This window comes from Oryza brachyantha, chromosome 4, assembly GCF_000231095.2.
Source record: "Oryza brachyantha chromosome 4, ObraRS2, whole genome shotgun sequence".
NCBI lineage: Eukaryota > Viridiplantae > Streptophyta > Magnoliopsida > Poales > Poaceae > Oryza > Oryza brachyantha.
Window position 1 is genome coordinate 14,226,739 of NC_023166.2, and position 25,694 is coordinate 14,252,432.

General features: G+C 43.0%; 4 protein-coding genes and 1 non-coding gene across 7 annotated transcripts; 2 read left to right on the forward strand and 3 right to left on the reverse strand.

The window, feature by feature from the left end:
• Window positions 1-71: 71 nt before the first annotated feature.
• On the reverse strand, window positions 72-4,615 carry LOC102705617 (disease resistance protein RPS2-like). Its single transcript, XM_006652449.2, has 2 exons — window positions 3,995-4,615; window positions 72-2,411 (listed from the first exon to the last, which is right to left on the reverse strand). The coding sequence occupies exons 1-2, from the start codon at window positions 4,613-4,615 to the stop codon at window positions 213-215; spliced, it is 2,820 nt and encodes a 939-aa protein (XP_006652512.1). The 3' UTR covers window positions 72-212.
• A 2,629-nt stretch (window positions 4,616-7,244) lies between these two features.
• Window positions 7,245-12,151, reverse strand: LOC102705901 (casein kinase 1-like). 2 transcript variants are annotated; one of them, XM_006652450.3, is made up of 14 exons: window positions 11,645-12,151; window positions 11,445-11,485; window positions 11,181-11,250; window positions 10,950-11,098; window positions 10,674-10,769; window positions 10,209-10,279; window positions 9,406-9,467; window positions 9,036-9,099; window positions 8,861-8,945; window positions 8,603-8,729; window positions 8,449-8,519; window positions 8,308-8,359; window positions 8,102-8,199; window positions 7,245-8,015 (listed from the first exon to the last, which is right to left on the reverse strand). In XM_006652450.3, the coding sequence occupies exons 1-14, from the start codon at window positions 11,718-11,720 to the stop codon at window positions 7,716-7,718; spliced, it is 1,362 nt and encodes a 453-aa protein (XP_006652513.1). In that variant the 5' UTR covers window positions 11,721-12,151; the 3' UTR covers window positions 7,245-7,715. The 2 variants fall into 2 exon arrangements, with proteins under 2 accessions (XP_006652513.1, XP_006652514.1); XM_006652451.3 differs by having other exon boundaries at window positions 11,596-11,717.
• A 3,537-nt stretch (window positions 12,152-15,688) lies between these two features.
• LOC102709076 (60S ribosomal protein L14-1) lies at window positions 15,689-18,035 on the reverse strand. Its single transcript, XM_015836281.1, has 5 exons — window positions 17,969-18,035; window positions 17,749-17,850; window positions 16,250-16,379; window positions 16,060-16,172; window positions 15,689-15,968 (listed from the first exon to the last, which is right to left on the reverse strand). The coding sequence occupies exons 1-5, from the start codon at window positions 17,969-17,971 to the stop codon at window positions 15,912-15,914; spliced, it is 405 nt and encodes a 134-aa protein (XP_015691767.1). The 5' UTR covers window positions 17,972-18,035; the 3' UTR covers window positions 15,689-15,911.
• A 620-nt stretch (window positions 18,036-18,655) lies between these two features.
• On the forward strand, window positions 18,656-21,368 carry LOC102706375 (dCTP pyrophosphatase 1-like). 2 transcript variants are annotated; one of them, XM_015836408.1, is made up of 3 exons: window positions 18,656-18,751; window positions 18,878-19,170; window positions 20,883-21,368. In XM_015836408.1, the coding sequence occupies exons 2-3, from the start codon at window positions 18,979-18,981 to the stop codon at window positions 21,111-21,113; spliced, it is 423 nt and encodes a 140-aa protein (XP_015691894.1). In that variant the 5' UTR covers window positions 18,656-18,751; window positions 18,878-18,978; the 3' UTR covers window positions 21,114-21,368. The 2 variants fall into 2 exon arrangements, with proteins under 2 accessions (XP_015691894.1, XP_006652515.1); XM_006652452.3 differs by lacking the exon at window positions 18,656-18,751 and having other exon boundaries at window positions 18,850-19,170.
• A 3-nt stretch (window positions 21,369-21,371) lies between these two features.
• Window positions 21,372-21,445, forward strand: TRNAI-AAU. The gene has a single exon. It is a non-coding gene; the product is annotated as a tRNA-Ile (tRNA).
• The last annotated feature ends 4,249 nt before the right edge of the window (window positions 21,446-25,694 follow it).

Below are 25,694 nucleotides of genomic sequence, written 5' to 3' on the forward strand. Positions count from 1 at the left end.
CTAAAAACACAGCAGAATTAAATGAAAGAATATCAGGTCGACAGATTAGACGAGTGACTAGAAGAGAAATTAATCACTGGGATAGATTGCACATCGATTTAAATGAAAGAATCAAAGAATTATATATACCATGAAAATTATTGCAATATTGGTTCTGAAAAACTAATCGTAATGTGTAGTGTACATGATTGACCATTGCAAACGGGATCATGTCAGATTGGAATGAAGTACTTGCTCTCCATATGTGCCGCCGCCTCCTTATCCTTCCACTGTAGTTTCTTCCACCAATCAGATGAACCACAAATTTGCTTCAGCTTACCACATTTGTGACTGGTGCCCAGTGGGATGCTTCTCAAATTGGGACAATCCTCCACTCGAAGAGTCTCGAGACAGGGAAAATCTCTTGGCTTGCAAATACTTCCCAGCTTTCTAAGATCTGTCAGTACAATTGATCTCAACTTTGGGAAGTCAGCTTGCAGCATGGCACCATTGGTTGATTCTCTATTTACGCTTTGGTAACCGTCATTCCACTCGCCGGATGAGTACTCTACCATGGCATGATCGTCTTGTTCTTCATAAGGATGATCCTGCATTTTTATTGTTTGTGCTCCATATTGCTCTTCAGTACTGTTAACTTCTTCTTCAACAATAGTCAGCATCTCATCACAACTGGATATGACAAGCCTCTCAAGCAGTTCAAGTCTTCGGGCCCATGTGATGTTCAACAACTTGGGGCATTGTGAAATGGACAATTTGCGAACATACCGAAAATTATGGGGCATTGGTGCTACAAGGACATCTTCTAACGAGGGGAGGACAGAAAGGGTCAGAGCTTGCAGGCAATATGTCGTAAGCTGAGTGTCGGAAATCAGTGTATTCAGGTCATAGCAAGATTCGACGTGCAGCTCCTCAAGATGTCTCATATGGTTGAAGTCAGAGATTTTGATTGATTGCATTTCTGCACAATATTTCAGGTTCAAGCGATGAGTCGATTTTGCCAAAGGATGAGTCTCATTCAATTTCTTAAGGACATCTTGTGAATAAATAGTGATACCAAGAAATAGTAGGGCCCTCAGCGAATCCAGATTCAGGTCATCAACATCACGAATCCCATAATGGCTGCGGAAGAGATTGAGCACTCTCAACTTGTGTAACTTTGAGCAGTTGTTCAAGGTATCTTCCAGTGCAACAGTCACACTGAGGTCCAGATGCCTCAATTCTTTCAATAACCATAGGCGCTCAGGTAATCTCATAATATGTGTGTATGACAGGTTGAGATGCTGCAACGCAACCAATGTATCACATTCTGGAAGGGAAGTAATTGCGGTGTGCGATAGATCCAGCACTTTCAACGATGGCATATATTTGAAAAAGCCCCAACCTAGTTTGTTCAACTTTGGGTTATTCTGGATCAAAAGTGTGGTGAGGTTTTTGCATTTTGGCGAGAAAGAAATCTCTGAGATGTTATTAGACATGATGGATACCCTTGTAGCTTCTTTCCACTCTATTGCTGGTGGAGCATTATCTAAGGCCATCCCTGCTTTAACAACAAAACTTCTATCTGCACTATTAACCAACCAAAGCCCCAACTGTCTGATTATGTGGTGCATTTTCACCTTTGATGACAATGTACTAGTGGTCTGCAACAAGCACGCTGAAATAAGACTTCGGATAATCTGATTACCCTTCTCGGAATCATCGAGTAGAAAACCTTCAGCCAACCAATATTCAACAAGTTGCTCTTTACTAATAGATCCATACTCTGGGAAAAGAGTGCAATACAGAAAGCACTGCTGCTGAGTAGGTGTGAGTCTGTCGAAGCTGTATTTCAGTGTAGCAAACATTTCATTCACGCCTTCAATCTCGTCCATATTCTTATTGATTGCATCAGCAGCTGAAGTCCAATCTCTTGGTTCTACATACCCTGCCACAGCAGTCCCAATGACATTGAGTGCAAGTGGTAAACCTCCACAACCTTGCACTATTGCTATGGCACGCTCCCTAACAACATTGGTGAGACTGGGAGATTCAACTGCTGCACTAGCATCGGTGCTTAGCTTGCTCAAGAACAGGTTCCATGAAGCATCACTATCCAGAATATGCATCTTAATCAAGTTCCTCTGTGCACCCATCTGGTAGCATACTTCTTCGTAACGTGAAGTTAGGACCAGCTTGCTTTGACTATTGCTGTCTGGAGTTGGGATACCAACATCTTCCAGCCGAAACTTCTTTCTTACATCATCAAGAAGCAGTACAAATCTTTTCCTGGACAATGCCTTGACCAAGAATCTGGCCCGTTTGATAATTGTCTCTGCTTCGTTCCATGGCAAATTAAGACGTTCGGAGATGGTCTTCTGTATCTCCAGTATGTCAAGTGTCTCTGAATTAGATACCTCAATAAATATAACAACCTGGAACAACCAAATTAATAAAAAAATCAACATAATTTTCACTCTGAAAGGAAAAGGCTATTCAGAAATAGAAATATGTACAATGTTCGGTGTGCAAGTATGAAAAATGTAATCCACTATCCATTTTAACATATTTTTCATGATGTGTGTGTATGTTTGTTGCCATCCTAGCTACATAGAGGCCAAGAGTGTTCTTGTGGGTGAGACCAATAAAAGCTTCCTTTATCTGAAATCAAACATCTTTGTCCATAGAAGAGTGTTATCCTGCACCATGGATTTCCATTCACAAAAATTGGTCAGGATAATAAGTACAGTGTACTGGCATGTTATGGGTTTTTGTACATCCAATTAGAATCTGTGAGAGCCAAAATATGGTTATGGATATATCTCATAACTATAAGAAATTAAGACAGGTTTGATCCTTCTCATCTGCAAGGCAGAATAGCAACACCTAGTCTCCCCACACACTGGTTAGGTTGCATGATAGCACGGCCTGCAGCCCTGCCTTACTCAATACATGCTTCTTTAGAATTTAGATTAAATCTTCTGGCATTAGTTTGTATGATGCATGCTCAGTAACACATATGATCTATATGCAGGAGTGTTTTAAAAGTCTTTAAAGAGACTTTTTTAGTGTTAATCTGTAATACCTCCAGGTACCTTCCTAATGTAAAGGTACTCCCATGGGTATTTTTATAGTCCTTGAGATAGTACTGGACTACCAAGAGTTATAACATTTTCTAGTGTGAAATTTGGTACCTAACGGTACTTTCTTAAGGACCATAAAATTTCTCTAGTCTCATCACCTTTTTTTTGGATAATGGATTTGATAAATCCTGACTCTACACCCCACGTGGGTGTATACAGCCCAAAGATAATACGCAACAGTTTCATCCCAACACCTCACAACGAAGTACACAATATATAGAAGGTTCTAGCCAAAACACAAGAGGAAGACCAAGCTTCAATCCTGTCTTTAACGAGGTACTCCCATTACCTTCTTAAGGACTGTAATGTGTGTTGAACAAAAAGACAGTAAGGACAGGAAAATAAATAAGTGTAAACCAACAAAATTTGTGCGATTGTATTTAATGGGTATTTGGCCTGGTCTGTGTTATGTGCTATTGTGTTGTACTACTGTATGCTTGGAAGAGCTATTTTTTAACAGAACTGTAAAAGATAGCAGAATGCACACTGCTTACATGGTGTAAATAACAACGAAATTCCTCTTTATAACTCCGATCTTTAGTGTGAGTACTTGATCGTGTTACCTATGACTATGAGGCTACGATACTGTAAAATTTTCAGTTTGAACTAGAACTTGTGAAAAATATGTTAGCTATCTTATACTGCGAGGGACACACTAATGTTCTTTTCTGAAAGAACGATGGCATTCCATAGCATAACTAAAACAAAAATTATCAGATGTCTCCCCTAGTAGTCCCATACTCCCATGTAACAGTTCTGAAAACCTGATGTAAATTATGATTGAAGAAACCATGTATATGATCCCAAAAGAGAACCAGAAATACACTGCTACTATTGAGTAATAAAATGCAGTTTTTGAGAAAGCAGCACGTTACCTGGAAGTCATGGACCTTCTTCTCTAGATCATTGTTGAAGGCATGTAGAAGTGTTGTCTTACCAATCCCCCCTTGACCCCAAACGCCAATTATGTTTGAGTCAGCCTTCTCAAGCAGATCGTGCATCTGAGCCAGCATGCTCTCCAATCCAAATGTCTTGGTTTGAGGTAAGCGCTCGACAATCTCTGGCGCGGGCTTGAATCCAAACTTCTTGAACTGCCTCCCTTCCTCCACCAGTTTATTCACCTCATCCCGCGCCTCGGCGATGCGCTTGCCAATCCATGAACGCCGAGCAGCATGCCTTGTGCACTGGCAGATGCAAGAGTACTCCATCAAATGGTTGTAATCCTCATCAATGGCCTCCAGATTCAGCTCATCGACACGCCTCAGCCACAGCTCCACCAGAGGATCACAGACGTTCAGCTTGTTTAACTCCGCGGTTACCCGCCCTCGAACCATCATCTCGACAGCCCCCAGGCTCTCCCTGGCCTTGCCAAGATCACCCCAGTTTGATTTGAGCTGAAGGAACGATGCGACCTCTCCGGCTGCGGCATCCAGCAGGCCGGTGCCATCCAAGCAGTCGCACAGCGGCTGCAGGCATGAGACAATCGCGTCGGCCATTGGGAACGACTATGAGCATGCAGCGGGCAAGAATGGAAGCGGCAAACATGGGAGAGCTCCTGGGCTGCTGGGCATATAAAGAGCACCCGAAGTCCCGAACAAAATGATGAGAGCGACGACGTGCCGTGCAGCCCTGATCATCCAACAGGGCGAAACCGCAAGCGCGTAGGGAGAAAGCGCGGGGATGGCTCTGAGCCGTTGACCATGCCCATGGTGATTGGGATTGAGAAGTATATACCCTCTCGCACAAGTTGGGTGTTGGGCAGGAAAAGTCCTCATCTGGAAAGAATTTCTCAACTCCTCGCCTAAGCAAACCCAACAGCCTTGGCAGACTGGCAGAGAAGCACGCGAACGCGGCGGCTGTGTCCATGGTGGAACTGATATCGGGGTGACATTTCGTCGAACACGTTGCGTGCGAGCGCTTTTCTTCTGCGCGGCCGGTAGGCGCGCGCGCTTTTCTCCGCACCCAGAGGTTCCCGCCCGCGCCTCCACCCGCCCGCCTGGACACGGTCCAATGCTGGGAATTTTCCCGGCAAGGCAAACAGTAGTAGGAAGCTTGACTTGTGATTTGGCCATTCAGGACCGAGCTCGAGCACCCGCTGACCCGCAGCAGGGCCGCAGGCTTCGCGGTCGCGGACGACGACGATGTCTTGCCGCTGCTGTACGGTGCGGACCACGCCGGGAGCGCTCGCGAGCCGCGACAGCCAGGTGCCCCCACCAGTGAGCCGCGACCGACCGCGGCGGCGCGGCAGCACTTCTCTTGCGGCCTGCAGCTCCGTTCCGTTACTTCCGTAGTCGGCCGCGTGTTCGCCTGTTCGGATGACAGGTGTTCAGTGCACGCGTGAAATAGGGCTCGTTCGCAGGAGAGAGGGCTGACCATTAAATCTAAGTCTAATCAGTTCGAAAAAAAATCATTAGTATATGATTAAATAAGTATTAGCTATTAAAGACTTAAAAAATAGATTAATATGATTTTTAAAACAACTTTTATATAAAATTTTTTAGCAAAAAGTATACCGTTTAGCGGTTCGGGAAACGTGCGCACGGAAAAGAGACGAAAAATATACTCAAACAGTGTCACTTTCTTTTTTTTTCTTTTTTTAAAAAAATACTTTTCGCCATTTACCCTAGAAACTGCGAACGTTGATGCTGATGCGGTGATGGCTAATTCACTCGTGGCTTTGTTATTCTAACTTCTCACTAGGGATAGGCATAAAACAACCGAAACGAAAAGATATAGAGAGAGATGAAAATATTGAGACTAGGCTGCTAATGGGTTGGATGGAAATGGATTAAATGGATTGTATTTTAATTTGGATTGTCTTTGGTTGGTTGCAAATGGATTATTATTTTAAATGGATTGGATTGGGTTGGATTACAAAGACAAATGAATTGGTATTGACTGGGTTTGGTTAGGTGATTTTAGGTTTTAAATGGATTTAACCGTGGAGGGCAAATGGATTCTTTAATTGGGTAGCTAATGGATAAGAGAATAGTCATACGTGGGACCCACAGGTAGAAATTGATCAAAATTTGCACAAAGTTGTCCTTATACGTAATAAATCATCCCACCAAATTTCAGTCAAATTTGATAGATTTTTATAGTGTGAACGCGAGTTTTAAAATTTTAGGTCCGAGTTTATATATATCAAATGGGCGCATCCATTCTACTAAAGTGGGTTGGATCCATTTTAATTAAATGGTTTGGTGTGGGTTGGACTAAAACTGAAGTTAGATTGATTTGGATTGGATCCTAATGAAAAATAATTAGGATGGGTTGGTTTGGTAGACTAGCTAGTAAAGAATGGATTGGAGTGAATTTGGATTGGATCCAAATCCATTGGCATGTCTAATTGAGACCGAGAAATCCAGTTATTATTGTCGCTGCTTCTTCACTGCAAAAATATATATATTGCTGCTTCTTCTTCTTCTTAATATAATACCAACCGTTGGTTCTTTAGGGGGAAAAAAGAGAAATATGGTTATTAATTCGGTCTCAGATTGTGTTAAGGCAATTTTTTGTCGATTCAGTTAGTCTTCTCAGTCCTCAAAACAAAAGGACCGTATTAACAAAAAAATATGTTCAGGTCAGGAATTGATGCGGAGTGGAAGTTAAGTGCTCCTGCAGAAATCCTTGATCTTCTGAATCAAGAATGTAATCCTATGTTCAGCCATTAATAAAATCTGTCTTTACCCTAAAAAAAATATTCAAATATAACCTACAATCCACTAAGTTTAATATAATTACGCTGATAATTTTTATATCACTACTCCTAGGCATGAAATCCAATAAGAGTTTTTACTTGCTCATGCTTGTGAATCTTCCTATGATTTTAATATTGAATATTTCTATGATTTGTTTGCATATCTCTAAATTTGCCAAAATACCTTATCAAATTTGTGTTCCTTGGTTTTATGTATTACCAAATTACTGGTAAAATTTTACTAGCAACAAGAAATGTCTATATTCATAGTGTCAAATCTTTTACTAGGTAGCTATATTTTGAAACAAATGGAGTAAATTTTAGATGGAGGAGTGGTAACAGATAGGTGCTATATTTTAATAATAAAATAAAATAATCATTCAGAATATAAATAGTTTGGGATGTGTATATATCACTAAATCAGCAGTTTATATGATATTAAATTGCTTGTTGAAATTATAAACTATAGAGTGGTGCTAAGTTTACTTCAAAATAGCATCACTTAGACAACTTATTAGTCATAAGCCAATGGTGCGTACTGATCGATCATTCAGAAGGTTCAGCTGCTGATCAGCTTGAAGTTCAAGCCTCTTGGGCAGGTCCCTACCGTGCGCTCGATGGCGGCCAGTAGCAGCTGCCGTCGAGTTTCACCAAGCATCTAGCCTTCCCACGGCGCAGGAGATGTCGAACAGCATATACTAGGGCGTCTATCAAATACTCCAGTCAGGCAAAGAGTAATCTTCTTTGACGACCAGACATTAATTTAGAACAATAATATGATTATTTCGACAACATCACATACAAACATCGGGGGCTGCAGCTCGTCGTAAATCGTAACGACAACCCGTGTTCAGTGCGCTTGCGGCTTGCCCGTCACACCAGATTCATCGGTGCTCTCATTTCCTCCTGTCAGCGCTGAGTGAGAGCATCTCAAAGCTCCGGATGATGGGATCATCACGCGAGCTCTTCCTGGTTTTGGACAACGACGAGGACCTGACCTCGGCTCCGGCCGACTGAAGCGCCCTTTGGGCAGCGGATGGCCGGCTACTGCTACTTGAGAATAGGCGGCTTGTGCGATTTGGATTTGTGTCACTGGGATCTCCGGAGTTTGGTTTGCTCGACGAAACAAGAGCCCTTCTCGACGTGCTCCCGTTCCGCGACAATGATGTTGGCCTTGTCTTATCTCTATCAACAGCCTGCAAAACGCATGGAAAGGCAGTAAGCTCGTTTGTCATCAATGAAGGAATTGATTGAAGTTTCAGAATAATGCACCGATCCTTACAGCCTTAGATGACATCAGGGAGTCCACTAGAGTTCTGTGCTTAGTGGGTTCTCCATTGCGACCAGAACCAGAGCCAGTTCTTCTAGCTAAAGCTTCACCTGCACCAGAGAAGTAGAGAACCTATCAAGGATGTTCTGTACCACGTAGGTAGTACAATGTATTCGCATGCTTACTGCAAGCCTCACATGCACATGAAATTTACAGACCTGCAGTTCGTTCTGCAGAACGACCCCCCAATGCACTTGTCTTCCCAGTAGGCTGGCAGTGCGAAACAAACGTTATTCATTCAGAACACTAGGAAACACATCCTTAATAAAGGGTTTGTGTAAAATAAATAATATGCATACTCGTAGTTTGTTATCTCTAAGTTGAGGATACTTCAAGATGGTCCAGTCAAATACATAATCAAGTTGGTACCCTGAAAACATGCAGAAGTCATTTCAAAAGTATAAGCAAAAGGAACTAGTAGTAGCAGTTATAATTTTGCCGCAATAAGCAAACCTTCGCGGATAAATAAGTCGCGGAAGAGCCTCTTCAAATAGGAATAATCTGGCTTATCTTCAAATCGTAGTGATCGGCAATAATGGAAGTATGAAACAAATTCTGATGGATAAGATTTACAGAGGACCTGTTTGAAGTAATTAATAAAAAACCGATAAACAATTTATTCTACATCTTGATTAAATAACACAGGTAATAGAACTAATAGGACATCTTTATTGCATTGTCCTTTGTCCCTTGAACTAAGAAATGACATACCTCAACTGGGGTCAGCATTTTCTTTTCACTGATTCTATCATACTTTTGCTTCTTTGTACCAGCTTTCAGACCTTGCCAGGGAAGACTGTCACATCCAAGATGATAAAAGAATTTGTAATGGTGCACAAGAAAACAATAATTCAGCAGTTACTTGAAAATCTAGTATATATCACACCTTCCTCTTAAGAAGTACATCAACACATAACCAAGAGATTCCAAATCATCTCTCCTGCTTTGTTCTGGAAGAAGAAAAGGAAAAGGTTCAATTCAGAGGAAGTATCAGCCATCGATGTTTTACAATGATTTTCTACAGTATCAAGGTTCTCAGATCCATGGATGAATAATTATTAGGTTTCAATAGATTGATCGCCTAATAAGGTGTACTTTTTTGAGGTTTTGAAGACTGCTATTTTTGGCACATTTTAAACATGCTCAGTAAACACTGGCTTCTCTTCCTTATGTTCCCTTGGCTTCTATTATTATTATTTTTTTCATATGACAATGATAAAGCAATAGATACATGTATTTGCAGGCCATAAACTCACCAACTCCAAGATGTGTATTAACACTGGCATATCGTGCTGTTCCAGTTAGATTTTTGTTTTCCCTGTGGCAGAGTCCAAAGAAAAGAGATTTAGCTATCAAATGCAGAACCACAGAGGCAGAGTAAGAAGCTAAGAAATGACAAGAACTAGAAGTGGAACAGATCAACAGGGGCATTTCTTTTATGAATTAATCGAAAAGAAATTATTGCTGATCCTTTGAATAATATTTCAGTATACCTGAAATCACTCGCTATTCACTAATAAAGATTTGTGGTGAAAATATTGGTGTTGCAGAGGAATAAGAAATGACTGTCAATTCTGAATCAAATGTTCAGGGAAACAGTAGTATATGAGATTATCTGAACCAAATCCGCCACATTGGTACACATTGTACATTAGATCAGTGTTGTACTACTACAAACTTCTTATCTTACTAAAACAGGGAAGTATGAGGCTGGCACGGTTTCAGAAGTAGAGGGGCCAAACTATCAAGCTTGCTATTTTACATAGAAGGGTCATAGTGAACCCAGGACCGAAACTTCTACTTGCCGTAAAATTCATATAACGTAGGTTCAATGGTTCAGAACCAATACCGTAATTATTTAGTAAACTATAATGCACTGCAGAAAACATATTGTGTGCATAAACTGTCAATGTGTAAATGATATCAGAAAAGGTAGAGAATGAACTGTTTGAATACGAACACTAAATACAACATAGAATTAGAATGCTACACTTGAACAAACATTTCACATTTCAATATGATGGAATTCTATATCTATTAAAAACAGATTGTATTTTACCTGTATGGTATGTGCTTATGTGTTTGGAGATCTCGGTACTTTTTCGCAAGTCCATAATCGATGACATAAACCTGTGATGGACAGTGCTTTCCTGTGATTAGGTGCTATCGTTGTGAGCAGGTTGAATATGTATTGCATTCAGCACTAAACGCCAAAACAAGTGGACAAACACTTTCATCTAATGGTAAAGCCAATTGCAAAGATACATCAGAAATGTAGTAAGTATGTAGCAGTTTATCTCTTCAAAAGAACTATTCTGCCTATAAAGCAGTTGAAATAACTACAAGGCTATACAGCAATTACTATTCAAAAACGAATACTTCTATTATTTAAGGGTGTCATTTATCACATAGCATGCGCACAAAATTTCAAGCATCAGGGATGTCCAGCACATCCACATAACATGCACACCCTCCTGCTGGATAATAAGAACAATAGTAATAGTAACAACAGAGTCATACAAACCTGATTTACTTTACGACCCAAACCCATAAGGAAATTGTCTGGTTTAATATCACGGTGAAGGAATCCTCTTGTATGCATGTACTCTACTCTGGCAATCTGTATAAAGTTCAAGGAATGCATGTGTTTTTAGGATAAATAATCATTTGATTGAAAAAACTAACCACATGCAAAATCACGAATTCATTTCCTTTTTGGCTCTATATTATGTCCTCTGGCATGTGATTGCATAATGATCAAAATGAATGCGCAGATGATAGCATAACAAGACAGACTCACCATCTGATCCGCAAGCATAAGCACTGATTTGAGAGAGAATTTTCTGTTGCAGTAATTAAATAGGTCCTCAAGACTTGCTCCAAGAAGATCAATCACCATTACATTGTGCTCCCCCTCAACCCCAAACCACTTAAGATGTGGAATTCCAGCTAACCATCGGGAAAAAAATGAAATTGGTAAAACAGCTGGACAAATACACTAACTAATTTCTGGTTATACACCTATACTTACTTCCTCCTTGCAAAAGCATGTACAGTTTTGATTCATGGTGTAGCTGAGGATGCCGTGATTTAACAGATTCCTAATAAACATTTACACATAAGATCGGTAAGCGAACTGTCGTATATCCTCTACTGAGAAATGCAGAATTGATTTTCATGTCATAATGTATAGCACTGAAATTAGGCATATGAGCAAACTCCGACCATGTCACCCAGACAGATAGATACAGGCACTAGAAACGCGTGCGACACTATTGAGCTGCGCATCACATACCAGTTTGACGGCCACCGCTTCGCTATTCTGCATGTCCACGGCTGCAAACAAATCAAACAACTCAATCATAAACATCTGAAATGTTATTAGGCATCAAAAACAGCAGCACAGAAGTACAGAACTGCACAGACACACACAGCCAGTCACTCACGCCTCCAAAACACAAACACAACATCATTACATCCCATCGCCAAACGTACCGACGTAGAGCTCCCCGAAGGATCCGCTCCCGATCTTCTTCCCGAGCTTAAACTTGCCCCCAATGACGCGCTCCATCCTCGCAGACCCGAAACGCGGCCGGCTCGGCTCGCCACCAACTCCACCCCCACCGACAGAGCTCCCCACCTTCCGCAGACCCAGATCCCCGACCCCCCGCGCGCGCGTCAAACCACGCCAGAAACCAACCGCATTGCCCGGGCGCCGCTAGATTTCGACCACTCCCGGTCCCGGAACGGAGGCGATGCCGCCGCTACGCCACCAGCTCCCCCCCGCAAAGGAGACGGAGACGCGGACAACGGACAGCCAAATGGATCGAGGCCGGCCGCCGCAGGCGCGTCGAGAACGCTCGAGATTGACTTGATCGATCCGGAGGGCTCCGGGCGGCGTCTTCGTCGTCGCCGCCGCCGCCGTCGTTGTGGTGGTGCTTGCTTGCTTGGGGTTTCTCGCTTCAATCTATGGCGGAATTTTTCGGAATCGGGGGCGAGTTATAAAAGAGGTGTGTCGCGGAGAGAGAGACGGAGCAGAGAGCGATGCGGGAAAAAGGAAAAAAAAGGGGAAAATGGATTTTGGATGTTGCTGCCTTGCGTTGCGATTCGTGTTTCGGTGCGGATTATTCGGCTCGTGCTGTATTCTTTGGCTATAGTACGGTTGCGCTTTCCCTACCGGCCATGATGGGCAAGTCTTTTCGTGTAGGTTGTCACGTCCTCGTCGTCGATGGCTAAAGTATAGGGTCTGCATATGAAATACACAAATACTTATGTTTGATATCCCCTTTTATTTTATTAGATAATACTATCCATATTTTATCATACGTTTAACCATTCATTTTATTTAAACATTTTATGTAACTATAAAAAAATATAATTAATAATTAAGTTTTTAAAGGACGAATGATCAAATATATTGTACTCCTGTAAAAGTGTATAGGGGTTAGTAGTGGTGGTGGGTGTCGGTGAAATGAAAAATAAGTTACACTTATATATTAAACCATTTTTGTTAACTATAATTTCATAGCATGCTAATGTTTTTTAATAGAATTTCATTACATCGCACAAACAATATGCCAGTGACAAAAGGAAAAATTAAAGGGAGTACTGCCGTATCCACCCGGTTGGACAAGCATGGGACAACGCCCTGTTTTTGCAGCCTGGTAATCTATGATATTTAAGAATCTTCTATTTATAAACAAGGGTTTTTTTTAAGGTTAGGGTGCTTAAAGATGCTACTAGTATTATAATCTTTCCTCCGTCAAATACCACTCTACTAGTGATCGATGCTTAAGAGCAAGTATAATAGCAGGCTATAAGTTAGCTAAATGCTTATGTAGAGGAGAGAGTTGATGAGAGAGTGTAAGCAGGCTCTAAGTTTGTAGCCAGCTCAGGCACAAGAACCAAGAAACTCTATAAGAGTGACATGTGGGTCCTGCATTAATGATGAAGAGCTAACTATTATATGGGTGTGCTAAGAGCTATAAAAAGTCCAATAACCAGGTTGTTAACTATATTATTAGCCTTGCTTACTACTACTATTCATGCTTAGCTTGGGTATTACACACACTGCATATGGTTGAGATGTACAGTGTGCTTCATCATTCAACTGACCTTCTTTTGTTGTGGGAATGAGAGCGCTTCATCATTCAAAAAGAGACTAAGGTGGTGTTTAGATTAAGAAAATTTTTCGAAGAAGTATCACGTCAAATATTTGACCGGATGTTGGAAGGGGTTTTGGACACGAATGAAAAAACGAATTTCACGACTAACCTGGAAACCGCGAGACGAATCTTTTGAGCCTAATCAATCCGTCATTAGTACATGTTAGTTACTGTAGCAATTATGGCTAATCATGGACTAATTAGGCTCAAAAGATACGTCTCAAGATTTCTTTCATTACTGTGCAATTAGTTTTTTAAGTTTATCTATGTTTAATGTTTTATTTAGGTGTTTAAAAATTCGATGTGATGTTTTTGAAAAAAATTTTGAGAAATAAACGAGGGCTGATATGGTGTCTAGCTGTAGCCTAAGCTGTCTGCTCACAGGTACTACAGTGAGTCTACACACATGGGCTGGACCGTGTAACTTTATGAAGAAATCAATGGAGAAATTTATGACATGTTCGTGCTGAGTACAGTATAATACCAGAGGAAGGAAGATTCATCACATGTTCACACTCCCAGCTCTGATAATTAACCTACCAGTACTGCGAGTACAGTTTCGTATAGTTGTTGCAACAACATTAGATAACCAACATGTCCTCGCTACGTCCTCTGCACGCACGATACCGGTGTCATCAAGTTGGGCAAGAGAGAGGGGACACACTGAAATCTTTTTAACGGATTGCAGAAATGGCCCCCATGTTGGAAGAACTCCAACGTAAAAGCTGGCAGATGAGCAGATGTTCCCTGGAATCATGGACATCCACTACAAAAGTCTACAGCTCCACAAGCTGAGCCTTGGTGTAACCTTCAAGCAGGGAGGGTTACACGGAGACGCTGGGCGCAACATGCCGCTTTCAGAAGACAGAAGGCGCATTACTTGGCAAGATTTTTGGCTAGATGCACGTCTTGCACTCCATGGATGAAGTGCAGACCACACCAATTATAGATTGTTGTTGAGTTATAATCTAAATTTATTTGTGCTAGTAAAAAGGCTGACTTCGATAGAGCGAAGCAAAGATCCGTCGGGCCCTTCGTACTGACAATAGCGGTGAATTTTATTTGGATACTTTTGATGATTACTGCATAGATGATGGCCCATACACTGCATAGATGATGGCCCATACACTCCGCAACAAAATGATGTGACTGAGTGCATGAACAAGACTATCATTTCAAAGGCTCGTTACATCCTGTCCAACACTCGTATGAATAGGCATTTTTTGGTCGAGGCTACTAACATCGCCTACCACTTAATCAACTAATCACCCTCTATTCCACTCAATAAGAAATCACTAATTGAGGTATGTTCTAGTAAGCCTGTTGATTATTCATACCCAAGAGTTTTCGGCTGCACGGCTTATGCTCATATTGATAATGACAAATTAGAGCTAGGTGTCATGCCATGTCTTTGCAGTGCTGGCCCGGCCAACCTGTCAGGACATATAATATACTCGGCATCCCAAGCTCGGGGCTCCCCCTCCCGGCCAACCTGTCAGGACATATAATATACTCGGCATCCCAAGCTCAGGGCTCCCCCTCCCTATGAAAGTGTCAGTGGGAGAGCGTGTCTTCCTCCTCCCGAGAGACGCGGTAGAATTTAGGCTTGCCAATGAATTTCGATCCAATCCAAATCCATTCCAATCCATCTCTTTACTAGCTAGTCTACCAAACCAACCCACCCCAATTATTTTTCATTAGGATCCAATCTAAACCAATCCAACTTTAATTTTAATCCAACCTGCACCAAACCATTTAGTTAAAATAAATCCAACCCACTATAGTAGTAGAATGGATAAGCCCATTTGGTAGGTATAAACTCGAACCTAAAATCTTAAAACTCGCGTTCACACTATAAAAATTTATCAAATTTGATTGAAATTTGATAGAATGATTTATTATGTGTAAAAGCAATTTTGTGCAAATTTTGATCAATTTTTACATGTGAGTCTCACGTATGTCTATTTTCTTATCCATTAGCTACCCAATTAAATAATTCATTTATCCTCCACGAGTTAAATCCATTTAAAATCTAAAAACACCTAACTAAACCCAGTCCATACCAATCCATCTGTCTATATAACCTAACCCAACACATTTAAAACCTAACCCAACACATTTAAAGTAACAATCCATTTGTAACCAAAAACAATCCAAATTAAAACCCAACACATTTAATCCATTTCCATCCAACCCATTACCAGGCCTACCCACAGTGCCCTGAAGATCTCCCATCTCCCCGCGCAAGCCCCTTTGCCCCGTTCGGGGCCAGTATCTGCCAGGAACAGGGGCAGGGGAAAAGTATGTGTGCCGGGAACATGGGCGGGGGAGCGTTTTATCACCGAATTCGTGTTTGGTGATAGGGACGGGGATGTTTTTCCTCTAATTCAAGCGTGACCCACAACTGACGAATTTCACGGAGTACATGGCATACTATGTTATACAGTGATAGCATTTGTGGCACAATGTCGACGCACGGAAGTTCAAAATTAAAATTCTCGTGAGGTCCCAATAACAGTAGCTGGCACGATATTTCAGATTTTGGGACATCAAACATCACTGATCAAAATCTCAAATTGGTCACCCACCAAAATAATCTAAGCAGCAACCTCCTTTTTAAGCTTAGCAAGCTCCTGCCTGATAGCACCACCGCGCTGTTCATATGACAATCATATTATCAGATGGTGCATATGAGCAAAACGTTCAATAAAGGTTCTATTCGAGAGTATAGAGCTGAATTCTCACCCTGATCCGCGCCAACATGACCTTGAACCTGTCAAAGTCGTTGAGCGATGCTCTCCTCTTCTGGACAATCAGCTTCTTGCCCCATGAGCTATTCTCCCACTTGTTCTTCACATCTGTAATCAAAATGCTATCCAATTAAAACTGCACATCAGAGGGAAAGATTACATATAGTCAAAGAATGGGTCGTCACCAGCTTCCTCCATTGCCTTAATCAAGGTAGTCTTCTTAGGGACACGCTTGATGTCAATCTTGATGTCAGTCAGCGAAAGCCGCTTGAAGTTAATCTGGCAGCGGATCATATCAGGGGCATCCACAAGTGCCTGAAATCACAAATAATAAAATAAAATAAGCAAAGGAATCGACCACTTGAAAATCCAAACAAAAAAAAATAATGTATAGCACATGCAGTTATAATATTTTTATTCATATGAAACACCCAAGATTGTGATGCCAGCTTACAAGAAATATGATTATGCCAGCCAGATATGCATCGTAAAACTTCACAAGGGAAAACTTAAGCACCAATATTACTAAAGAACAGTTTACCAAAAGCAACAGTTAAAAAAGCACCATGTGAACCTATTAAAATAATCTACTAGTAGCACATATCATTGAATCAACATCAGAATCAATATGTACCATAATCCAACATGTCAGAAATCTTTTTAGCCAAATTTCATTACAGCATATAACAGGCTGTCCACTGGACTAAGAAGACAGATACAGTAATACAGAAGCTGATAGTTTAGTTTAACTCATGGAAAAAAAACTATCTGAAGCAGTCTTTCCCATTCAGAGTTCGAATAGTCAATCAGTAGAGGCTCATCATATCTGTTGGGATGTACTGTCCAAGGAAAAGAAATGGGAATCTATCTATCATATTATATTAATAGATCAAAAAGGAGGCTTCATGTTCGCTTACAGGCTAGAAATTATCACATTAATCAAAGAAAAGGAGAAATATATTGACCATCCGATCATGATTGAAATAAATTATAACGGTGTAGATTGATTTTTATATATATATATATATATATATATATATATATATATATATATATATTGAGACAAATACTAAGAGTTTATCAAATACAAGTGTATGTTTAAAAACTATTGCATAGAAAATACAAGTGTATCTATGGAAATATATGTTCAAAGTTGTATATGAAATCCAATGTGACTTCTAAAAATCTATTGTCTATAAACTACAAGCATATTTGTGGAATCAAAAGTGAATAGCCTTATGCTGGAAGTTTGGAACTAGTTATAATTTTATCTAGAGCTGTTCAAGAACCCCAAATTCTGAGACTAAAACTACCCCTTCCACATGCATCCATACAGCAGAAAACAATGCCCTTTATCCACAAGCCAGAAGCTTTTCGTAAAACTGCCATCGGGATAGCCAATGCAAGCAAGCAGGCTTCTACTGTATACAGTATCAATCACTTTAAACCCAATGCTACCTACATAGTGTAATCGTAATAACTAATAAGGAGCTAAAAGCACAAGGCCCGATCACTCAACAGCTAAATCCTCGGTCTAGGTAAACCATGTGCACGAAACTACGCATATTAACTGCTCCTATCTAACTCCTCATAAGAGTAACTCGCTACCTGAAGTCCTACCCGCACATCAGCACACGCGTACCGGCAACAGCCAACCAGAGGGAGGGGAACAAATCTTACTCACCCTGTTCTGGTCGACGACATCGACGATGACGACGAGGCGGCCGTAGTCCTTGCCGTAGTTCACCAGGGCCACCCGCCCGATCTCCACGAACCTCTTGAACGGCTGCACAAGCACAACAACAGCAGCAGCAGCAGCAACAACAACGCGCGCATCAGCATCAATCCAATCTTAAGTCCCACACCGCCGAGGCGACGAGCAGAATTTGGCGACAACACCCTACCATTTCCGAGCTGCGGCGACGGCGACGGCGAGCGTGCGAAGCGGCGGCGAGACGAGCGAGAGGGGAGGCGCAGTGCGACTAGAGGAGAGGAAGGTTCAGATGCGGCGGGTCTATATAGCCGAGGGGGTGGATCTGCCTGAGCCGGCGGATCTTGTGGCGAGGGATTCCTGTCCGTCCGATTTAGGTTAGAGCTTGCTGTGGAGATTTAGGGCGTTTATTTGGGCAGGGCCCATGTGAGCGATGGGCCGAAATTATGGGCTGGTTCTTTGGACCTACCCAACATTTTTCCATGGGCCGAAAGCTTGACAGGGACCACGCAATTAAAGAGAAAGCAGAGTTAATATTTGGCTCCAGAGTATAGACTCAAACTCAAATTTTCAGAAGTTTTAGACTCCCGTCGTAAACTGATTTTTGCAAACAAAAAATAATTTATCATTAAAAATGCTATATGCGTGTTGACAGTGACTAAAAACAAAAGATATAAAATAATTTAAAAAAAAACGATGAAAACCCATCAAGGAACGTTTGCCAGTACGGCGAAGCATCTATCAGCGTACGAGGAAAAGAATAGACACCACATCGGGGCATCCCCCGCGAGAACCTCCTCAAATTCCTCAAATTGGCAGCCGAGACGACCGAGAGCCCAAAGATGGCAGCTCTTTAAAACATGCTGCTACTGTAATAAATTGTGGAGCAATGCAAAAACCGATACCGATTCATTCAGGCGAGTGGTAATTGCGTCCCTTCTGGAGCATCTCGAGCACCAGGCTGCAAGGCGGCAATGTATATGGACACTTGCACCCGCCTTTCCTACGTCCATTAACGCTTTCCGATTTGTTTAATTACCTGCTAACTTTGCTGCATCCCCCTCTCTCTCTCTATGGATATAAATATCCCTCCACCTCTTAGCTCTAGCTTTCCGAGGCACCAAGACGAAAGGCAAACAAATTGATTGGCAGGCGCGCGTGTGTTGGTGTTGAGGCGATTCTTTGCTCAAAGGTTTTTGAGAGATGGAGGACGAGAAGAAGGCGACCATCGCGGAGGAGGTGGTGAAAGAGCAGCAGCAGCAGGAGGAGGAGGAGAAGAAGGAGACGGCGGCTTCTGATGTGAGCCTGAAGGAGCTGTCCAAGAAACTCGATGACTTCGCCAAGGAGAGGGACTGGGAGATGTACCATGCCCCGAGGAACCTTCTGCTTGCCATGGTTTGCACTCGATCGATCTTCCCTTCCTCTCGTTCTGATCTTCTTGTTTGATAGCTGCCACTGGAATTGCTAGGCTTTTTTCTCCCGTTTTCCCTTCGTTAGTTACTAATCTCAAACTCACGGATCTAAGGAACCTTGAGTGCTTGTAGAATTTCATGACCAAAAGAAAGTACTAGTTGGAAGAAATAGGAGGATGATCATTAAGATTAGTTCTATTTTGGTTTAATGATCTTCAGGAACAAGGGCCTTCGCGAAAAAAAGTTAAATTTGAGTGTTTCGATGTATCCTAAATGCAGAAAGTTTTCGATGTCAAGTCGTGATAGATCAAGTCCCACGATAATTTCGTCGCCTTCCTGCACCCCCTATTTCCTTATGATTATTCTGCGTTTATATCTCAAGTGTGCACTATAATAGTATCAGGTCTCAGACAGTTCCTTCGCTGCTATTGCAGTTAAAAATATTTGATTAGTGCTGCAAGTCGCAATGTACTCACTAGTCAGTATTCAGCATCTTTGGGACGATGCATGCACATGAACAAAGTCTCCATCAGTTAAAAGTAGTGAAGTACAGTAGATTGTAGTATTGAATAGCAAAACTGCCTGTGGTAGACTATTTTTAATTCGTTCATTCTAAAGCCATCACAGATTTATTGCCCTAATGCATGATTGCATTAATTATTTTCTGTAGATTAGATTATCACAATAGAATGTGTTCTCCATTGAATATTGACCAGCCGATCAAGGGTAGGTATTATTCTCTCCCATTAGTTGTTTGTTCAAAGCTGTGTTACTTAAGATTCTTGAGATCTATCAAAATTATTCCTTCCAGATAGCTAACTGTTTGTGGACGGCTCATCTTGTCCCTTGGAATCGACCATACACTTCTTAATTTTCACCTACAAAATCCCCAACTCTCTATCTACCGCATACATATAACAAATTCATGAGGAAGCATCCAAAATTCAGTGTATCTGTCCTTTTGTTCTGCAAACTTCATAACTACATCCACAAGAACGAGTAGTTGTTATTAGTGGTACTATGCTTGAAATCTCTCTACTTTTAGCATGCGTCAGACGTGCTGTAGCTGAAAGACCATGTCGTCCATGTGTTTGCTAATAGAGCAAAGAGGTGACAGGTAACTAAAGTTGCTCATAACCCGTGGCCAGGGTGCTGCTTTCATGCCACGTGTTTGTCATATCCCGTTTGTGGAACAGATTTCCTCCGTCGTTGTCAAAACGACTCAAAACGCTGGAGTCTGACGTGTCAATGCCGGTCCAGCCTGCCTGCCTAGTGATAGATCGCCATCAGCCCCGGCTGAATTTTCTGGAGCAACCGCGCCATTCAGTTGTCATCTATCCGGCTTTCGAGCCTGTCCTTTTCCTAAGAGAAACCTTTTCCTGAAGAAGTGTAATTCTGCATCCACATATCGGCAACAAGATGCTCGATGAGCTCGAATGTGCATTCGAACTGAATTATAAAGGGAGAAGAAATGCTTATGCTTATGCTCAGGCAGACGTGGTCGGTGGTTCTTTGATAGGCAGATTCCATTCCAGATCCCAGTATAAAAAAAAACACGTGTTTCTTTGGCAGAAAAAATGCATTCGATGTTGCACCGTTTTCTCATCTGGAGAAAAGGATACAGGCATTCGAACCTGTGTTCTGTTCTCACGTCATGCTCTACTCTGCTTTGTCTGACAGCGTCGTTGTTGACAGATTGCTGAGGTCGGGGAGCTGTCGGAGCTGTTCATGTGGAGAGGGGAGGTGCCCAAGGGCCTGCCCGGGTGGAAGGAGGCGGAGAAGGAGCACCTCGGCGAGGAGCTCTCCGACGTGCTGCTCTACCTGATCAGGCTCTCCGACATGTGCGGCGTCGACCTCGGGGACGCCGCCACCAGGAAGATCGTCAAGAACGCCGTCAAGTACCCGGCGCCGTCGAAGAGCACCTAAAGACGATCTGCAGGCACGCCGTGTGCTCTCGTTCGATGCGTTTTTTTTTATATTTTTTTTGTCAGTACCTGCATGAACTCATGCCGCAGGATTTTATGTTGGCGAGAAACAGAGAGAACTCCGTTTATCGAAAAAGCAAGCGAGACTATGTTTTTAGCTGATAGCTGTTTGCAGTAATGATTATGGTTGCGTTCTTTTTAACAAGCGTGACAATTCAACTGATAATAACACCTCAGATAAATTATGATAATAATAAATGGCCTATTAGCTCAGCTGGTTAGAGCGTCGTGCTAATAACGCGAAGGTCGCATGTTCGAGACCTGCATGGGCCAATGTTTTTTAAGTTTATTTTTTCTTTTCAGACTCGGCTAAAGTATAATCCAAAATTTCCCCATGCCTCGGCCTTCCTATCCAAACCCATCGTCTCAAACTGGCCCATCATCCCTCTGGGCCAAATAAAAATAATGGGCTAAAATTTCCCCATGTCTTAGCCTTTTTCTACGAGAACCCACACGCTGCTTCCATAGTTCCATCCCAGCTCATTGCTGTGTTGAATGGGCCCTCGAAGCCGCACCCATCGCCGATTCGCCGGTCGACCACCAGCAAGGTAATCCGAACTTGATGCCGGACAAATCAAATCGAATCCACCGAGACCAGCTAAGCAAGCGTCGCCTTTCAGCCGCCGCGCGCAGCCGTGGGGACTCCGGGGCCGGAGGCGGAGACCCTGCAACTGCAAGATCGATCGATCGACCAAACCGGTGACGAATTCCAGATGCGTTCGATTAGCCGGGAAGAACGCCATGGTCTGGATGGCTGGATCGGCAGGCAGGAGGACTGATACACAGCTAGCTAGCCAATGGCGCGTACCGATCGATCGATCGGTCTCGGTCTTCGCGCGCATCCATCTGTCATGCATCATTGCAGGTATCGATCGGTCTGCAGGTTGGGAGGCCTGTTCCTTCCCAGGGGGTACTGGCTCGGTAGGCAGCTAGCTGTAGGATTATCGATCCCTCGTCTTCTTCTAACAAGAACCGGAAGATCACAGCTAGCGATCTTGACAAGATTCATGGGCTGCCGTGCACGCCGTTGCTGGCGATCGATCGATCACGATGATCTATCTCAGGTACATACGTTCGCTGCCCCCTGCCCCTGGTACGTGGTACTGGCCTAGTCGTATCTGAAACCCTTTGGAGGTAGGAATGCTAAACCTGATTGGGCGAATGGTGTTCAGAGATCAGTACAGTTGAGCCGGAAATTTGGGTGCATTCGGTCATGGCCGGATCTCCATGTATCTGAAACCGAACCCAAACCGGTCAGCAATGTCGTCGTTTCCTGAACAGCGCAGGCCACACCACGCACCAAAAGGAGCTTATCAAGACACAAAGTACACGACGCGTGAGCCCCAAGTTGGCCGCGAAAGATACGTGGTGGCACGCGTGGGTTCATGCATGCACGGATGCATCCAAAATTCCAAATGTTCTACTTTCAGGGACATGTTCACGGTAGTTATCCTACAGTGTCAGTGGAAGGCCTCTCTCCACACTCGCATGCCAATTATATTACCTTCACACAAACCTAATTTGGTTGCTTATTGTTCCCTTAAACTAGCTAGCGATCTGCATTGGTCCTACTGATTTTATCGTTTGGGATGGAGACGATGGCCAGATCGATCCAATTCTCCAAGGGCAGTGGGGGCAGCACGAGATGTATCCCAACCCGTGAATCAGCCTGCTGCCACTCATGCATCATCTGTAGCTTGCCAAGTTGGAACCCGAGAGGGTATATCGCCAACTTGTTTCGCATGATCAGAGTGCATCAGAAGAAATTCTCCGTGAAGCCCTACACGAGTAAAATAATACGGTAGCTTGGTATTCTCGTTAATCTCGCGAATTAATTTATACCATTATTGGGGATCGATACACGCTTGAGTATACATCTCTAATTCCATGGCCTGCGTCGGACCGACGTCGCGCCGTCGCAATGATTGTTTATGCACAATTGCAGCCGACGATTAGATCGGCCGTGGGGCGAACTCGGAAGCAATAGATCCTCCCGTCTAATCGTCTCTCTCTCTCTCTCTCTCTCTCTCTCTTCCGTCGCGGAATCATCTCTGCTAATTTGTCGCGTAATCCTCCGCTCAACCCGGTTTCAGAGAGAGGGTTAATTTATCCCCTCTCCTTTTCAGGTTCTCATCATCCTCGATCTCCTGCTGTTCGTTCCAATCATGCGCTCCATGTAGGAATAGCTAATAACTAGCCATGGTTAATTAAATTTGTGTTAATTAAGCCCTGTGTCGTGATCGGGAAGAAGATCTCGCGGCACGATCTCCGGTGAGCGGTGACAGCTGAAAAAAAAAAACTCTGCAGTTCACACGCTTGAAGTCCGGTGTATGTCTGCAAGCATTTGCCGGTGACCATCCCTTGACCAAAAACTCGACGTGAAATAAACACTAGAAGAAAGAGAAGCAGCAGTACTTGAGATCTTAGTACAAGCTAATTAATTAGCTGGCAGAAGAAACGGTGCAGTGAAGCTGGCCAAGGACAAGCTGAGCTCGATGCTTCGTACTCAGAACTGTAGCTGCGTCTCTTTCAGGAGAGTAGAGAGTGACATCAGAGCTGATGCTGGCCCTCTAGCATGAGAACATTTGGCGCGAAAACAGGACCAGCTGTGAGTCTGTGACGTGATAACGAGGCCGTTGTTTGTTGTGTAGGCAAGCTGCTGCCAGCCCGCGTATCTGCATCGCAATGTGTCGTTGATGTCGTTGTGGCCGATCGAGTTGTTGCTTTCAGAGATAAGACCCCCGAGAACAAAGGGGGCCAGCTTAATCCAAGCGTTCAAATGATTATGACCCACAAAATTTGACAATTCTACCGTGTTGAAAAGGCTAATCTTTTACTGATGGGATGTCTCATTATAATTGTCGCCTTAAATGCATGGACGCTAGTACGTAAAAGATCTTGTTTGGGTATTACTAGTCTTTTATATATATATATATATATATATATATATATATATATATAAAGCTGGCATGGACCCCAAAGATCTTTGTAAGGAAATAATGGGCACTAGTAACATCATGTATACTTTCAGAGTGTCGTTGGTCCTGACGGTTTCCGATCGATTTTCACTTCTTAAGATGTCAGATGTGTGACTTCAGTATCTTCGATCAGGATCAGTTGGTTAAAAATCTCCAGAGCACAACGCGCTGTCGAGTGGCCGAAAAAGGCGAAAAGATATCCGTCACGCGTGGCGCATCCGCGCATGTTTAACATCAAATAATCTCACGACTAACTTCATTATGTCAGCGCCATTCATGTTAATTTTTGACCTCATATGCTTTCAGGCAGGGCCCGACAGTTGCAACAACATCCTTACATATTATAGTTTTTTTTATCATCCTTAAAAATACTTGAAGATAATATATTTTCGATGTAAAAGTTAAGTATTATAATTTTACACTAAAACTTTTTTATGTATGAATGTATCTTTTCCGCCGTGATATTCTTGTTTGCGCCGTTTCATAGCTAGCTTAATTATTTCGTACGAGGAAGCTATAGGGTACGTTCGAACCTGCCTGCTGGTTTAAAAAACGTATTAATGGAAAACGAGACGTAAGGCTAGTTCGAACGCAGCCATAATATATTGTGATCGCCTGATGGTATATACGAACTGAGAAAGCTGTCAGATTCAACGCGGCCAAGAGCCCAAGATCGATGGCTCTCGCGCGCCATTCGCCACGGTGAGATCAACCCCTCGCTGTTCCATCGATCGCTCGCTAGTGCAGGTGGCCTGGACCTAGACAGATCGCACGTACGTACCAATCCGAAACCGGACACCGGAGGCTAAAAATCCAAGGGGGGCCCCGCGCGCGCGCCCGGCTGGCTGCGTGCTATCTTTGGTTGCCGCAAGGAAGAGAGCACGGAGCCGTCACTCCTTGGCCAAATACTTGCCACGACACGCGCGCAGCCGCTCCTACGCACCACGCCTAACGCCTCCATCCTAATCGCCCTCGATGCCACGTCCGCGGACTGCGCGCGCGCTAGCTCGCTCGCTCGATCGATCCAGATGGCAGTGGCACCGCGGTCGCACGCACGCTGCACGCACCGGGGGAAAATATGGTTGAACAAAAAGACAAACGATAGGTTTATAAAAAAAATAATTTATAAATAATATATATATGATTTCAGTGATTTAAAAATAAAGACTGAAAAAATAAATTATGATGAAAAATTAAAATCATTAAAAATTCGAATTTTGTTTAGTAAGTATAAGAAGAAATAAAAAGATAACGACGCCGGTTAACGTTAATCATGCAAGCATAGAGCAACCCCCTGGGGCGACTCAGCGTGGTAGTAGTGTAGTACGTGTGGCGCAGCGCGCTTTCCGGCCAATTATTAATGCGTGTTCCGCCGCCGCCGTCGTCGTCGACGACGTAAGCGCGCTTGTGTGGACGTTGCTAATTTGCTCTTCCTTCCCCCGTCTGGCCAGCGAACTGCAGAACGCGGGAACGGCAGCGAAAGCTAGAGCGAGCAGATAAGGTGGCGCAGGCGCAGGCGCAGCTGCTGGCCAGCTCGCCGTCGT